The following is a 15,783-nucleotide window of genomic DNA, read 5'->3' on the forward strand; positions in this document are numbered from 1 at the left end:
ATTCCATTTACCTGGCTAGTGAAGGAGCAGCTTTGGTTCAGTTAAATCAGCCATAATCCTCTAAAGGCCCTTCCTCCGAACCCTGACTATGCAAAGGGGAGGGTCTGATGTTATTGACTTGAACTGGGACCGTTTAGAACACTGTTGCAACCAAGGTCCTGTAGTGGCACCAAATCTTGCATAAAGGGGGTCAAATAAGGTGTCTAAGACAAGGTTATGGTTTGCTGGTTATGATTATGCTATCTGTATGCATGTATCATTTTTCTATTTAAAGTTGTAAGTATTGGCTCTGTACTGTCTGTATTTCAAACTTGTGCTGTGCTTCTGGGGGACACCCCAGACAATGTGGCGTCAGCTCTGCCTAGCCTGCTGGATGGCCCATTAAGGACCATCAGCTATTCAACTGACCCACTGAGAGAAGGCAGATATGCCTTGCGACTCAGCAAGGCATGCAGGGACATGCCTATGGACAGAACTCTGAGGGTTTTCCAGGCCATGTGGTGGGCAGCTTGTCCTTGGGACAAAAGAAGAAAGACCACACGGCAAGAGAATATAAAAAGCTGCTGCAGCTCCTCCATCTTGTCTTCAGTCCTGCTTCCTACCTCTGGAAGGACTTTGCTACCCTGAAGCTTTGAACCAAGGACTGAAAGACCCATCCCAGCTGGGGATGTTCTCCAGAGACTTGATCTGAACCTGCAGCCTATTCCATCACTGCGACAAGCCTGAACCAAGAACTTTGCCATGACTGTATGTAATTGATTCCATTTAACCAATTCTAGCTCTCATCTCTATCTTTTTCCTTTTATGAATAAACCTTTAGATTTTAGATTCTAAAGGATTGGCAACAGCGTGATTTGTGGGTAGGATCTAACTTGTATATTGACCTGGGTCTGGGGCTTGGTCCTTTGGGATTGAGAGAACCTTTCTTCTTTTACTGGGGTATTGGTTTTCCTAACCATCTGTCCCCAGAACGAGTGGCACTGGTGGTGATACTGGGAAACGGGAGTGTCGAAGGGAATTGCTTGTGTGAGTTGTGGTTAGCCACTGGGGTAAAACCAAAGTCTGCTCTGTTTGGCTGGTTTGGTTTGCCTTAGAGGTGGAAAAACTCCAGCCTTGGGCTGTAACTGCCCTGCTTGAAGCAGTTTGTCCTGAATTGGTCCCGCCAGAACCAGCCTCGTTACAGAGGGTAAGAGAACACACGCGAGGCCCAGAAAGACGCAGGGTGACATTCAACCCAGTGAGAAGAGGAGGGATGGCGTAGATAATCCTTCCTATGCTTGGGTTAATTTAGATTAACCTGAAAGGCAGGGTCTGCCTCACTCTGTGTCTGAGCTCCACCCGGAACAACAGTACCAGGGTCTTGCTGGAGTTGGGGGCTGCTGTACTGTCCTGCCAAAAATAACTCAATGCTCCTCTTGGATTCTCTACTGTACTGCAAAAAGTGATGAGACCTGGTGCACAGGACGTATGCTGCCCTCTGTCTGCACAGGGTTATTCATACAGTATGAGGCTATCTATGAATTTCAGGGGTGAATTTCACCCTCACATAACCACACCAGTGCATGGGTACAATCCTGTGCACACAGAGACACAGAGAAGGGGGCAGGGGAACAGCAGGGGATCCAAACCAAGGACAAAGCTCTGTTGGCTTCAGAGGCTTCCAGCTGAACCTCTGGCCCAGTTTACGCCTATTTCACACCCTGGGGGGAATTCTCTGCCTTGTGTCACACCGCGGGAGAGCCTAGACGAACATGAACATCCCCTCCCCCCTCACAATGTCTGGGTCAGATTCTCAGCTGGTAGAAATCTACACAGCTCCCTTCAGTCCAATGGCGTTACTCCTGATTTACACCAGGGTGCGTGGCTGAGAGAGGAAACAGCCCCAGGGAATCCAATGGAGTTCCCCAGGAGTCAGGTCAGGGGGAGCGAGAGCAGAATCTGGACCCTGGTGGAGCTGGGGATCTGGCCTTTTCAGTTCCATGGCGCTACACTTACTGATGCCCGCGGAGGGCTTGGTCCCGGGGGTCTATGAGCGTTCGCTCAAATGATGCAAAATCTCCATTAATTGGCGACTCTGCTGCGGTCTCAGTCTGGGAGCCTGGTGGGGATTCAGGGCCCTGGTCCCGAAGGGCCCGAAGGGGATTTAACGGCCACGGAGAGCCATAAGGAGGCTGGAAGCTGTGAGGAAGCTGTGGGGCTCGGCGGCAGTGTGGGGTGATATGCTGCAGGCAGCCCTGCCTAGCTTCAGAGCAGATTAGGTCTCCGGGTTGGATACCAAGAGCCCAGGCCGTGCACCTCTCCTGGGCGATGGGCCGTTTGGGATGAGAAAGCTGGATGGTGCTACACAGGAGTCACGGCCGGGGACAGAAAGGAAGAATTCCAGGCAGCGGGATCGGCCTCTCCCAATGCAGCCAGTGTAAGACTCCTACTTTGGTAAAGTTCTTCTCTCTCTGTCCCTCGGTCTCTGCCTGTCTCTGAATCTGTCAGTCTCTGTCTCGCACAGAGGGAGATGACATCAGCCAAATATTTTCTTTAGAGAGAAATTGATCCAGCCATCTATCCATCCTTCTCTGTGCAGTACCTGCTTGCCTGCCTGTCTGTCTGTGGTGTATCTATCCTTTATCTCTCTCTCTCCATGTGTTATATCCCCAACCTGCCAGCGTTTCCCCTTCAGCTCTGCCTCTCCTGCACAGGGAAAACTCCCTGGCAAAACCCAAACAGGCTTTTTGTTATTGTCCTTTAAATCTCACCTTAAAAATCCCTCTGGCATGTTATCCACAGAGCTGAGCCTGCTGATCACGGCCGAGCAGAGACAAGCTGTGGCCGGGGGTGCTGAGGAACAATTTGTGTAGTGGGGGTGCTGAGAAATTGAACCAAACTGTGAACCCTGGATATGATGGTAACCATGTCAAGGGAGGAGCTGCCCCCCCCCCCCAGCAGCCCGAGTTCCAGCACCTCTGGCTATGACTATTCCCCTTCTTCTTTCCTTTTCCTGCTCTCGCTAATCCCAATAACGCCCTCCCCAACAATTCACATCATTAACAAAGCTGGGGCAATTCTTCACCACATTCATTGGTTTGTAATTTCCATCCTCGTCCTTAACACAAACACGTAGCAGCCAGTGTGTTTATAACAACAAAACCCTACCAAAACAATCGCTCCACTGCACACACGGCTATCCCTCTGCAGAGAGCATGAGAGAGGCACCAAACTACATATGACAAATGCTAGCCACAGAAGGAAGGCTCAAAGGTACTGTGGTGACAGGGGTGGGGAAAGGGCTTAGACAGAACAGAATTGAAGACATTGGAATCAGACAGGAAAGAGGAAAAGAAACTGGAATGGACTAGAATAGAATAGAAAATACGTCCCCTTTGTTCCTCTCTGAACTGTAGGATCTTCAAGGCAGACATTTTCTCTTTCCATGTTCAGCACCAGCACAGTGAGACCCTGACCCCAACTGGCATTACAATGATAGAAATATACACCACTCCTAATGACTGTGAGTCATGGAGGCTCTGGAAGGAAGGGTGAGCATTGCAGCTCTAGGATGACAGGTCTTTTTGTTTCAGTAACTCACTGGCATTATTTCTCTCCCCTACCCCAGGAATGAGTCCCATGTGGGGCGGATCAACCACACTGTGGTGACTCATTTCATCCTCTTAGGGATCCCCAACACCGACGGCCTCCAGACCATCCTCTTCATCACCTTCTTAGCCTTCTACCTCTGCACCCTGCTGGGCAACCTGCTCATCTTCTCAGCCATCCTCGCTGACGCCTGCCTGCACACCCCCATGTATTTCTTCCTCTGCAATCTCTCTATTGTGGACCTTGGATTCTCTTCCATCAGCACCCCTAAATTCCTGGCCAACCTCTGGGCCAAGAATAAAACCATCTCTCTGGGTGGGTGCATGTCCCAGGTCTTCTTCTGGCACTTCCTGGGCAGCACCGAGTGCCTGCTCTACACCGTCATGGCCTACGACCGGTACGTGGCCATCTGCCACCCCCTGCACTACCTGCTCATCATGAACCGGAGGGTGTGCGCCCTCCTGGCCGCCGGCACCTGGATCACCAGCTCCTTCCATGCCACCATCCTCACCAGCCTGACCTTCACGCTGCCCTACTGCGGGTCCAATGTGGTAGACTATTTCTTCTGCGACATCTTCCCGGTGGTCAAGCTGGCCTGTGCAGACACATACATCATTGAGACTGTGACCTTCACCAACACTGGCATGGTGCCCACGACCTGCTTCCTCCTCATCCTCGCGTCCTACGTCAGGATCGTCTATTCCGTCCTGAAGATGAACTCGGCCGAAGGGCGGCGCAAAGCAGCCTCCACTTGCGCCTCGCATCTGGCGGTGGTGACGCTGTTCTTCGGGCCCTGCGCCCTGGTCTACACGCAGCCCCAGCTGAGCAAAGTGCTGGTGACCCCCGTGCAGATCTTCAGCAACGTGGTCACGCCCATGCTGAACCCGGCCATCTACACGCTGAGGAACAAGGAGGTGAAAGCGGCTCTAAGAAAACTGAGAGGGGGTCAAACGCCTGCACGTTGATATGCGGCAGCTGCAGGCATAGCATATGGGTCTGCTTGGAAATACCGAGCTGTCTTTGACATGCTGTGAGGCTGACATTTTCAAAGCTGCCTAAGCGACAGGCACAATCAGTCTGCACTACAGTTAATAGAAATTGGAGATTCAAACCTTGAAGAGGATGTTGAAAATCTTGACCTTATTACACAGCTCTACAGAGCTCGAACTCTTTAAGTCCATCATTATAATGCAGGTTTTCTACTCCTTCAGTTATTCTCATGGCTCTTCTCTGATTCCTCTCCAATGTGTCAACACCCGTCTGGAATTGTGAACACCAGAACGGGACGCAGTGTACCATCAGCGATCACACCAATGGTAAAATCACCTCTCTGTTCATACTAGAGATTGCTCCTTTATATATCCCAGGGTCACATTAGGTCTTCTGGCCACAGCATTGCACTGGGGGCTCACATTCAGCTAATTCTTCACCATGATCCCCAAATCTTTTTCAGAGTTGCTGCTCCTCAGGAGAGTGGCCCCCATCCTGTAAGCACAGCGTCGATTCTTTGTTCCCAGGTGTACACGCATATATTTAGTTGCATTAAAATGCCACAAATCCAGACTTATGGTGCCTGAGAAAAGACAACCTGGAATGGGAGATCAGTGCACAAAATGTTACATTGATTTTTAAAACCACTGTAGCTTCTGATGAATAATGGGAAAGCTCCATTGACCTCCAAACCATGGGCACTGGGCGGCCATAGAGGGAGACGCCAAGAGAGCCGGTGGCTATAGTATCTTGTAATTGAGAACTGTATCAGTTCAACACACCTACATTTAAAGAGCCCATGGGAATTATTTGCAAACCATTATCTTACAGTTAAGACAAAGGCCTGGGACACTGGATATCTAGGTTCCAGTACAGGCTCCATAGAAGACTCTGTATTTGACGTTAAGTAACTCACTACATTGCTTTGTGCCTCAGCTTCCCCATCCATTATACATGTGTAACCTAGAGCTACTGAGACCACTGAGAGAGAGAGATTAGTGTGGCTGCTTTACAGATTTAGCTAAGTGCCAGTTGACTTTTAGCTCATGTGGTAGAGGCTCATGCCTTTAGCTCCAAAGGTTCCCAGGTTCAATCCTGCCTGCGACCCAGGTCTCTTGGCGTTACACATGGCTAATTAAATCCTCTGTCACTCTCAGCTATGAAATGTGTATCGCATTCAGGTGGGAACTGTGTCTATGTATCTGCGCTGCATGTTGCACAAAGGGACCCATGTCTCAGTGCCAGACTGTAGGTCCTACCATAATTCTATTATAGCAATAGTGATAATACAAATTAAAATAGTCAAATGCAGTTCCGGCTCTGGTGTTCATGGTAATGACACATGGAACTCAGCTAAAGCAGTCAAGAGTAACTTCTGAGCCTGGCTCCCAGTGCAATGAGAAGGAACAGTCTAGGTACTCATTAGAAATATCGACATTTTAATTAATCCTAGTGGCCATTGCACCCCGTGGGATACTTTGACTGGGCTGGGGATAACAGATCTATAGAGATTAATTATACCATCTGCTTCTGCCTCTTCATCCTGCCTCCCAAGTAAGACGCCCACCCAAGGTGGAGCAGGAAATGATCGCGACTAGAGGAATTGCAAGAGGCCTAATTAAAACTGCGGTGCTGGGACACCAGCAAATGGTTTGATGAGATCATTGCTGGAAACCCCCTAATCCAGCCCTGTCTCTCTCACATCCCTCTCTGTGTGGTGTCTATGGATTTGTCCACGCTACAGAGCTTCCCAGCGATGTAGCTAACCCCCACCAACCTCTTAGGGTAGATGCACAGTAGAGGTGCAAGACGAGGCTTGAGTCTATTCTGCTTAGCTAGCTAGTGATGGAGCAGCTTTGGTTCAGTTAAATCAGCCATAATGCTGTAAAGACCCTTTCTCCTGAAACCTGATTGTGCAAAGGGGAGGGTAAGAGAACATGCCCAAGACCCAGAAAGATGCAGAGGGATGTTCATCCCAATGACAAGAGGAGGGCTGGCATTGATAACGTTTCCGCTGCTTGGGTTAGTTAATGAACTCTGAAAGGCTGGTTCTGTGTCACTCTGTCTGAGTGGCACCCAGAACAATGGTGCTATGATCTACTCCTGGGGGAATTCTGTGCAAAAAAAATTAAAATTCTGCAGAAAAAAAAAAGAAAAACTGCACACAATATTTGAAAAACTCTGCATCTCCCGTCTGGGGTCGTACAGTATGGCCGGGAGGGACTGCTGATGCAGGAAGCTGGATCCTGGGAGAGGCAGCACCACGTTCTTCTCCCCTTGGCCGCTGCATTTCCTGAGAGTAGAGCCCTGCGGATCAGAAGATACTGATTGCTGTCCACAGATATCCTCATCTGCAGATAGAAATTTACATCTGCGCAGGGCTCTACACACCAGTTTGAATTATTTATGGTCATTTATTTCAAAATACCTGTAAGTAAGTATGTCTGTAACATAAAAAATGATTCAGGAAATGCTTTTTGACAAATAGATTCCTTACTAGGCATATTAATACAGAACTCTGAGTAATAAGTCATTCAAACTACAATACAGAACCATATTTTCCACACCCCTCAGAAGCAGTGCAAAGGCTTGGGGAAATCAGAGGTAATGGAGGAGCTGACGAAGAGGGAAGTAAATTTCTGGGAAAGGTGAACTTGGAGGGTTGTCAGATATGGGTGGGAAAAGTATGAAACAGGTTTTTAGGGGGCCGGGGGCGAGGAGGGATTGTTAGGGAGTTTCCCCCATGCAGACCCTGGTTGACCCCTAGCCTCTCCCATTCAGCCAGGTACATCTTCCCCTATGCCCATGTATCCTTATACCCCCTGTCCACATGTGTCCCTCCACCTCTACCTCCATCCCCCTGTGGCACTGCACTCCCTCCCCCTGTCCCTATGTGGCTCTGCACCCCGTCCCACATCACCATGGCTTTGCACCACCTCCCCTCTGTGGCTCTGTGCCTCCACTCCTATTCAGCCCCTGTCCCAGTCTGTCCTCTCCCAATAGCACTCATGAGCCCCTGTCTGACCCCCCCCCCCAAGCCCACGCTGTCTGTCTTCCCATAGCCCCTGTCTCCTGACCTGGCCCAACAGGTGATGCAAAGAAGGCAGGCTCTTTCTCTTCCCTTGCTGGTGGGGAGGTGGCCTTTGTTCTATCCCCACAGTACCCTCTGGTGGGCAAAAGGCAGAACTGCAGTAACATTTTGGCAGAAGCTCTTTTCTGCACAAAAAATTAAAAATATGTGCAGCTCATTAAAGCTGAAGTAGAACAGAATTCCCCCAGGAGTGAAGCCTCGACTCCATCTTAACAATGAAAGCATGGTCAACCACCTCCATAATTGTACATATAACTAGGTCAAAAGAAACAGTTCAGAAATTAAAATATTTAACAATCTTTGCTAGCTGTCATTTCACCAAAATGATGCAAAATCCAGTAATTGCTCATTAGGCTGATGCCTCTGCTACCACATTCTTCCGGGAGCTTATCCCAAGAGTGAGTGAATAAAGATAAAAGCACCTTCTTCTTCAAAGGTTTACTCTTTGTTTCAATTGTTTCATCCAGAACATGAGCACGGCAGGGCATGTGAAATCTCCAGCTCCAGGAAACAAACAAACCACTCCACAACGTGGGTTAAAAAATACTTCACCTGTGCACAGGTAATCCCATAACTAACCACTGCAGAGTGTCTTACACGATTCTCTGAAGCATAGATTCACAGAAAAGTAGTGCTGAAAGGGGCCTCAATAGGACATCTAGTCCAATCTCCCCACTCTGAGGCAGGGCCAAATATATCTAGACCATCCCCGACAGGTGTTTGTCTAATCTCTTCTTAGAAACCTCCAATGATGGAGTTTCCACAGCCTACCTTGGAAGCCTGTTCCAGTCCTTAACGACCCTTATAGTTTGAAAGATGCATCTGACAAAGTGGATTCCAGCCCACGAAAGCTTATGCCCAGATAAATTTGTTAGTCTTTAAGGTGCCACATTGTTTTTGCTGAAACAGACTAACACGGCTACCCTTCTGAAACTTGTCACCTTCCTGAAGTGTGATGCCCAGAACTGGGCACAGTACTTCAGCTGGGACTTTACCAGTTGTGAGTAGAGCAGGAGAATTACCTCCTATGTCTAACATACAACACTCCTGTTAATACACCCCAGAATGATATTAGCCTTTTTTGCAACTGCATCACAATGTAAACAGTGAGATGGCAATGTTTGCAGAAAATACAAAGCAGACTGGGAAGAGTTACAAAGGGATCTCACAAAACTGGGTGACTGGACAATAAAATGGCAGATGAAAGTCAATGTTGAGAAATGCTAATGAAGTACATGGTGTAACCATGCCTCAGTGGATCACAACTGAGAATACCAAATTCAGGACAAACTGCTGAGAAATAGGACAGATATACCCCCAAACTAATGGCTATCCATCCATAATATATACCAAAACCAGGAACAAAAGTAAACTTCTGTTTCACCACAGTGGCTAACAAGAAGTCATAAAAGCAGTTTCCTTAGGTATTTCAGTCCTTGTATTACCACCGAAAACATTGGATTTAAAGATGAGTGGTTTTTAAAACCAATTTAATCAAATAAAAGGTTCTTCTGATCCCAAAGGACCAGTCATGCACCCAGCTGAATATATAATTCATATTTCACCCAAAAATCACGCTGATGCCAATCCTTTAGTATCTAAAATCTAAAGATGTATTTATAGAAAGAAAGAAAGAAAGAAAGAAAGAAAGGTGAGAGTTAAAATTGGTCAAAGGAGTCAAATACATACAGTAATGGCAAAATTCTGGGTTCAGGCTTGTAACAGCAATGGAATAAACTGCTGGCTTAAGTCAAGTCTCTGGCTGGTTCCAAATCATTGGAAGGACCTCAGTCCTGTGGTTAGAATGCTCCCATTAGTATAAGTTCATAGTCCAGAGGCTGGAGCAGAAAAGAGGCAAAATGGAGGTGTTTCCATTCCAAGATCTTTTATATCTTCTGCCATGTGGTGGGAAACCCATTGTTTCAAACAAAGCCCTCAGCACAGCTAGTGGAAAATTAGGGGTGACAAGATAGTGTTCGGAGTCACATGTCCATGCATGAAGGTTTGGACACAGTAGAAGCCATTACCTATACCTCAGACAGCTTGTTTGTAGAACAGTCCATTCAGTGTAGATGGGCATCCCCATAGTCCATTGTCAGTTAAGTGTTTCTTCATGAGCCACTTAATTTGAATAGTCCCTCCAAAATGTGCTGGCTAAATACCCTGTGGGCATTACTCCAGGAGCAAACATTTGAAACACAGGTATAGAGCCAATGCTCATAACTTCAAATACAAAAATGATACATGCATACAGATAGCACAATCATAACCAGCAAATCATAAGCTTCTCATAGACATCTTACATGCCACATTATGTGCAAGGTTGTTGCAAATACATGTAAGCAGAGTCAGGATGAGCTCCACCGTGACATCTGGTGGTGAGGTGTGGCAAGTTGTGGAAAAGAACTTCAGGGGCTGATCTCATTTGCATAGGCACACGCACGCTGCCTAGAATGAGCCCACAGCTGCCCAAATGGTCACTTTGGCTGCTGTGGGATCCCCAGTTTCTCTGTTATTGGGGCAGGAAGAATAAATTGTTATTATCCTGATTATGTGAATCAAGGACAGTGGAACTGTACTTGGCCTTTGTTATGATGGAGGGACTCGCCATCAACTCAGTAGCACTTGCTAGGCAAGGGACATGGGTTCCAAAACTCAGTGAATTGAGAGAGGTTGAGGATAGGCATTAATATGGGTCTTATGTGTTAATTACACTGCCTTTTCCCTGCACTGTGGAATATCAGAGCTAATTTTGGTTCTGTTATGAGTCTAGTTACAGGCTGCTGGGCTGAATTCACTTTGGGCCAATGGTGCACCAGCCCTGAGGCTCCCCTACTACAAGCTGAAATCACAAAAGAGCTAAAATGACTAAGAGCTGAAATCCCTGAGCGTTGTGTTAAGTAGCGGGAGAGCCTGAAGATATATGGTAGAGCAGTATGTGGGACAGCTGGAGCAGTTCATGGGGCAGCTGTGTGGAGCGGAGTGGCTGGTGGAGCGGACCAGTATGCGAGACAGTTGGAGCAGCTCACAGGGGGCTGGTAGAGCAGAGCAGAGCCCCATGGAGAGGTGGGGCAATCAGCTTTGGACCGTGTAAGGTGCCTCTTAACCCTCCTACCTCCACCCAGGCTAGGAGGTAAAAGTCTGCAGATAAATTTTCATACTCTGGGGCTGCACTGACCAGGGGCAGAGACTTTTGGGTTGTTGGACTTTTGGGACTTTGGGTGACTTTTGGGTTGCTGGACTCAAGAACCAAAGGGAAAGGACACACCCCAATTTGCTTGGGATGGGTTTTTGCTCATGGGTTGTGTTATGAATCCTGCTGGTGGTGTTCCCCCAACATAATGCCACATTGTTTCTCTCTGTTATTAAAAGACTTTTGCTACACTCAGACTTGATGCTTGCAAGAGGGGAAGTATTGCCTCTTGGAGGTGCCCAGCGGGGGTGGTATATATTTGTCCCAGGTCACTGGGTGGGGTATCGAGCCGGTTTTGCATTGTGTTATTGTAATGGAACCCCTAGATACTGAACCTGGCCCTTGTTGCTGCCAACTCTGATGGGCATAAGGGTTACATTTATAACAGTGGTTGCAACAATGATCTATATGGTCATATGGTCATATTTGGATCAGATAACTTCACATATAGAATCCCAACTATACATACAGAATGATGGGGTCTAAATTAGCTGTTACCCATCAAGAAAGAGATCTTGTAGTCATTGTGGATAGATCTCTGCAAACATCCACTCCGTGTGCAGAAGTTGTCAAAAAATCTAACAGAATGTTAGGAACCATTAGGAAAGGGATAGATAATAAGACAGAAAATAGATGCCCACACTTTAAATACTGCATGCAGTTCTGGTTGCCTCATCTCAAAAAAGATATATTCGAATTGGAAAAGATACAGAATAGGGCAACAAAAATGATTAAGGGTATGAAACAGCTTCTGTACAAAAGATTGAAAAGACTGGGACTAACAAGGGATATAATAGAGGTCTATAGAATCAAGTATACTGTGGAGAAAGTGAAATAGGAAATGTTATTTACCCCTTCATATAATACAAGAACTAGGGGTTTGTGATGGGTTTGATCACAGAGAACCTCTGGGACTGCCACCTGATGTGCTGGAATTACCTCTGAGCCCATTTTCCCTGATGGCTTGGGACTCCAGAACCCTGCCTTGTCGAGCCAGACACACCCGCCTGCTCCAGCACAGACTCAGGGTCTGAACCATGCGCCCCAAAGCTGCAGACTTAACTGAAAACCACTTAGCAGGTACTCCTGTCTCCAGCACCCAGACACCCAGCTCCCAATGGGATCCAAACCACATATAAATCCGTTTTACTCTGTTTAAAGCATATACAGCATAAACTCATAAATTGTCCGCCCTGAATATCACTGATCACTGAGAGAGATGCACAGCTGTTAGCTCCCCCAGGTATTAATCACTTACAGTGGGTTTACGTTTATACAAATAGGATGACCACACTCAGTAGATTATCAGCTTTGTAATGATATCTTACAAGAGACCTTCTGCATGAAGCATATTCCAGTTACATTATATTCACGCTCATTAGCATATTTTCATAAAATCATATAGAGTGCACGGTCACACCCTCCTTCTGAACTTACTACCAGAGACTTGGACACTGTCCATGGCGGAGGCAGTATACCTAAAATTCCAATTTGGGCTCCCCTCTGGGGCAGACACTCCTGTGTCCCCCAAAATGGAAGGTGAACCTGATACAGCTGAGGGCTCACAGCTACCAGCTATGATAGACCCTTCACTGGCCAGCAAAATTCCCCCCCTCCATTTTACTCAGGTTGGGTTTGCTTCCAGCTACAGAATCCTTGGGGTCTGTTCCCACCGCAGCAGTTGCCAGGACCCCAACTTCCAGCTCCAGGATACACGTCTCTGTGCACCTCTTCCACTCCATTACAGCCAGCTCATGCTTCTGGGGCTCAATTTGTGCTTGTCTCTGGACCTCAATTTCTTTGTCTTTTCATAGAATCATAGAATATCAGGGTTGGAAGGGACCTCAGGAGGTCATCTAGTCCAACCCCCTGCTCAAAGCAGGACCAATCCCCAGCTAAATCATCCCAGCCAGGGCTTTGTCAAGCCTGACCTTAAAAACTTCTAAGCAAGGCGATTCCACCACCTCCCTAGGTAACACATTCCAGTGTTTCACCACCCTCCTAGTGAAAAAGGTTTTCCTAATATCCAACCTAAACCTCCCCTACTGCAATTTGAGACCATTACTCCTTGTTCTGTCATCAGCTACCACTGAGAACAGTCTAGATCCATCCTCTTTGGAACCCCCTTTCAGGTAGTTGAAAGCAGCTATCAAATCCCCCCTCATTCTTCTCTTCCGCAGACTAAACAATCCCAGTTCCCTCAGCCTTTCCTCATAAGTCATATGTTTCAGTCCCCTAATCATTTTTGTTGCCCTCCGCTGGACTCTTTCCAATTTTTCCACATCCTTCTTGTAGTGTGGGGCCCAAAACTGGACACAGTACTCCAGATGAGGCCTCACCAATGTCAAATAGAGGGGAACGATCACATCCCTCGATCTGCTGGCAATGACCCTACCTATACATCCCAAAATGCCATTGGCCTTCTTGGCAACAAGGGGACACTGTTGACTCATATCCAGCCTCTCATCCACTGTAACCCCTAGGTCCTTTTCTGCAGAACTGCTGCTGAGCCATTCGGTCCCTAGTCTGTAGCGATGCATGGGATTCTTCCGTCCTAAGTGCAGGACTCTGCACTTGTCCTTGTTGAACCTCCTCAGATTTCTTTTGGCCCAATCCTCCAATTTGTCTAGGGCCCTCTGTATCCTATCCCTACCCTCCAGGGTATCTACCTCTCCTCCCAGTTTAGTGTTATCTGCAAACTTGCTGAGGGTGCAATCCACACCATCCTCCAGATCATTTATGAAGCTATAGAACAAAACCAGCCCCAGGACCAACCCTTGGGGCACTCCACTTGATATCGGCTGCCAACTCATCATGGAGCCATTGATCACTACCCATTGAGCCCGACAATCTAGCCAATTTTCTATCCACCTTATAGTCCATTAATCCAGCCCATACTTCTTTACCTTGCTGGCAAGAATACTGTGGGAGACCGTGTCAAAAGCTTTGCTAAAGTCAAGGAACAACACATCCATTGCTTTCCCTTCATCCACAGAGCCAGTTATCTCGTCATAGAAGGCAATTAGGTTAGTCAAGCATGACTTGCCCTTGGTGAATCCATGCTGACTGTTTCTGATCACTTTCCTCTCCTCTAAGTGCTTCAGAATTGATTCCTTGAGGACCTGCTCCATGATTTTTCCAGGGACTGAGGTGAGGCTGACTGGCCTGTAGTTCCCAGGATGCTCCTTCTTCCCTTTTTTAAAGATGGGCACTACATTAGTCTTTTTCCAGTCGTCCGAGACTTCCCCCGATCGCCATGAGTTTTCAAAGATAATGGCCAATGGCTCTGCAATCACATCCGCCAACTCCTTTAGCACTCTCGGATGCAGCGCATCCGTCCCCATGGACTTGTGCTCGTCCAGCTTTTCTAAATAGTCCCGAACCACTTCTTTCTCCACAGAGGGCTGGTCACCTCCTCCCCATGCTGTGCTGCCTGATAGGAGGCTTATTCCTTCACCCACTTACTTCCCTGGTCCTTCTCGCATGAACAGAGAGCAACAATACCCGAAGTCCAAAGGTGCAAACAATTCAATGTTTATTGGGGAGAACTTCCAGCAAGCATGATTCCAGTTTCCTTCCTTAGTATCCTCCTTCCCAGCTCTAACACCACAGAGCCTTACACCTGTGTCCCTGTTCCCATTCCTGCCCTTAGCCAAACATGATTCCAATTTCCTTACTCCCATTCCCTGTTCCCATTTCCCCCTTTAGCAAAACATGATTCCAATTTCCCCACCCCCATTCCCTGTTCCCATCTCCCCCACCCACACACACACACCCCTCACTTCCTGACTGACTGCAGACTATATAGTAAAACTTGAGTTCTGCTTAGCTATACCTTAACCAATCATTTTCCTGAAATTTAATTAACCAATCCTAACATGATTATGTAACCAATTATATCCCACCACCTTAATTAGTTTACACCCAGCAAAATTAATTATACAGCAGACAGGAACAATCACAGAACCAAACAGAGATTATACAGACAAACAAAAGCAAAGTGGGAACTATAATGACAAAACAATACAGAAGTGAGGATTTCACATCCCAGCTATTGATAAGTGAGTTCTTGCCAGACAGGATGCTATCAAACTAAGTTTCCTTTTACATTTCTAGGCACTTCCCTTTCTCTGGAGGTGATAGGCACTATCAGGACAGGATTGTATTCCTAACAGCCCAATAGCACCTTCTTTCAATGTGACTAGTTTGGAATGTGAGGATGTGACCGGTCGCTTCCCAGCTTATGGCTGCCTCTGTCGCTTAGCCAAAGGCCTTAGCCTAAGAACAGGGCCTCAGACTGTCACAGTAAGAGAAGACCCTTACACCAGCAGACAGTGATTTTGATTCTTTCTTTTATACCTCTATAACTAGCCAAGTGATAAGAATAGACCTAAATTCTTAAAGTACAGGCCTTTACAGACAGGCCTGAATATCTATATCCTAACACTGCCCAGTGCAGCAGTCTGGGAGCTGACCTTGTTCGTGAAGACAGAGGCAAAAAAAGCATTGAGTACATTAGCTTTTTTCACATCCTCTGTCACTAGGTTGCCTCCTTCATTCAGTAAGGGGCCCACACTTTCCTTGACTTTCTTCTTATTGCTAACATACCTGAAGAAACCCTTCTTGTTACTCTTAACAACTCTTGCTAGCTGCAACTCCAGGTGTGATTTGGCCTTCCTGATTTCACTCCTGCATGCCCGAGCAATATTTTTATACTCATCCCTGGTCATTTGTCCAATCTTCCACTTCTTGTAAGCTTCTTTTTTGTATTTAAGAGCAGCAAGGATTTCACTGTTAAGCCAAGCTGGTCGCCTGCCATATTTACTATTCTTTTTACACATCGGGATGGTTTGTCCCTGTAACCTCAATAAGGATTCTTTAAAATACAGCCAGCTCTCCTGGACTCCTTTCCCCCTCATGT

At 47.1% G+C, this 15,783-nt stretch overlaps 1 protein-coding gene across 1 annotated transcript; it reads left to right on the forward strand.

Moving 5' to 3' along the window:
- Nucleotides 1-3,626: 3,626 nt before the first annotated feature.
- Nucleotides 3,627-4,553, forward strand: LOC141997567 (olfactory receptor 10D3-like). Its single transcript, XM_074969961.1, has one exon. The coding sequence runs from the start codon at nt 3,795-3,797 to the stop codon at nt 4,551-4,553; it is 759 nt and encodes a 252-aa protein (XP_074826062.1). The 5' UTR covers nt 3,627-3,794.
- Nucleotides 4,554-15,783: the final 11,230 nt, after the last annotated feature.

Source organism: Natator depressus, chromosome 13 (genome assembly GCF_965152275.1).
Source record: "Natator depressus isolate rNatDep1 chromosome 13, rNatDep2.hap1, whole genome shotgun sequence".
Lineage (NCBI taxonomy): Eukaryota > Metazoa > Chordata > Testudines > Cheloniidae > Natator > Natator depressus.

Bases quoted from the DNA above. Each gene is read 5' to 3' on its own strand.
- LOC141997567 (XM_074969961.1), top strand. From the start codon at position 3,795: ATGTATTTCTTCCTCTGCAATCTCTCTATTGTGGACCTTGGATTCTCT.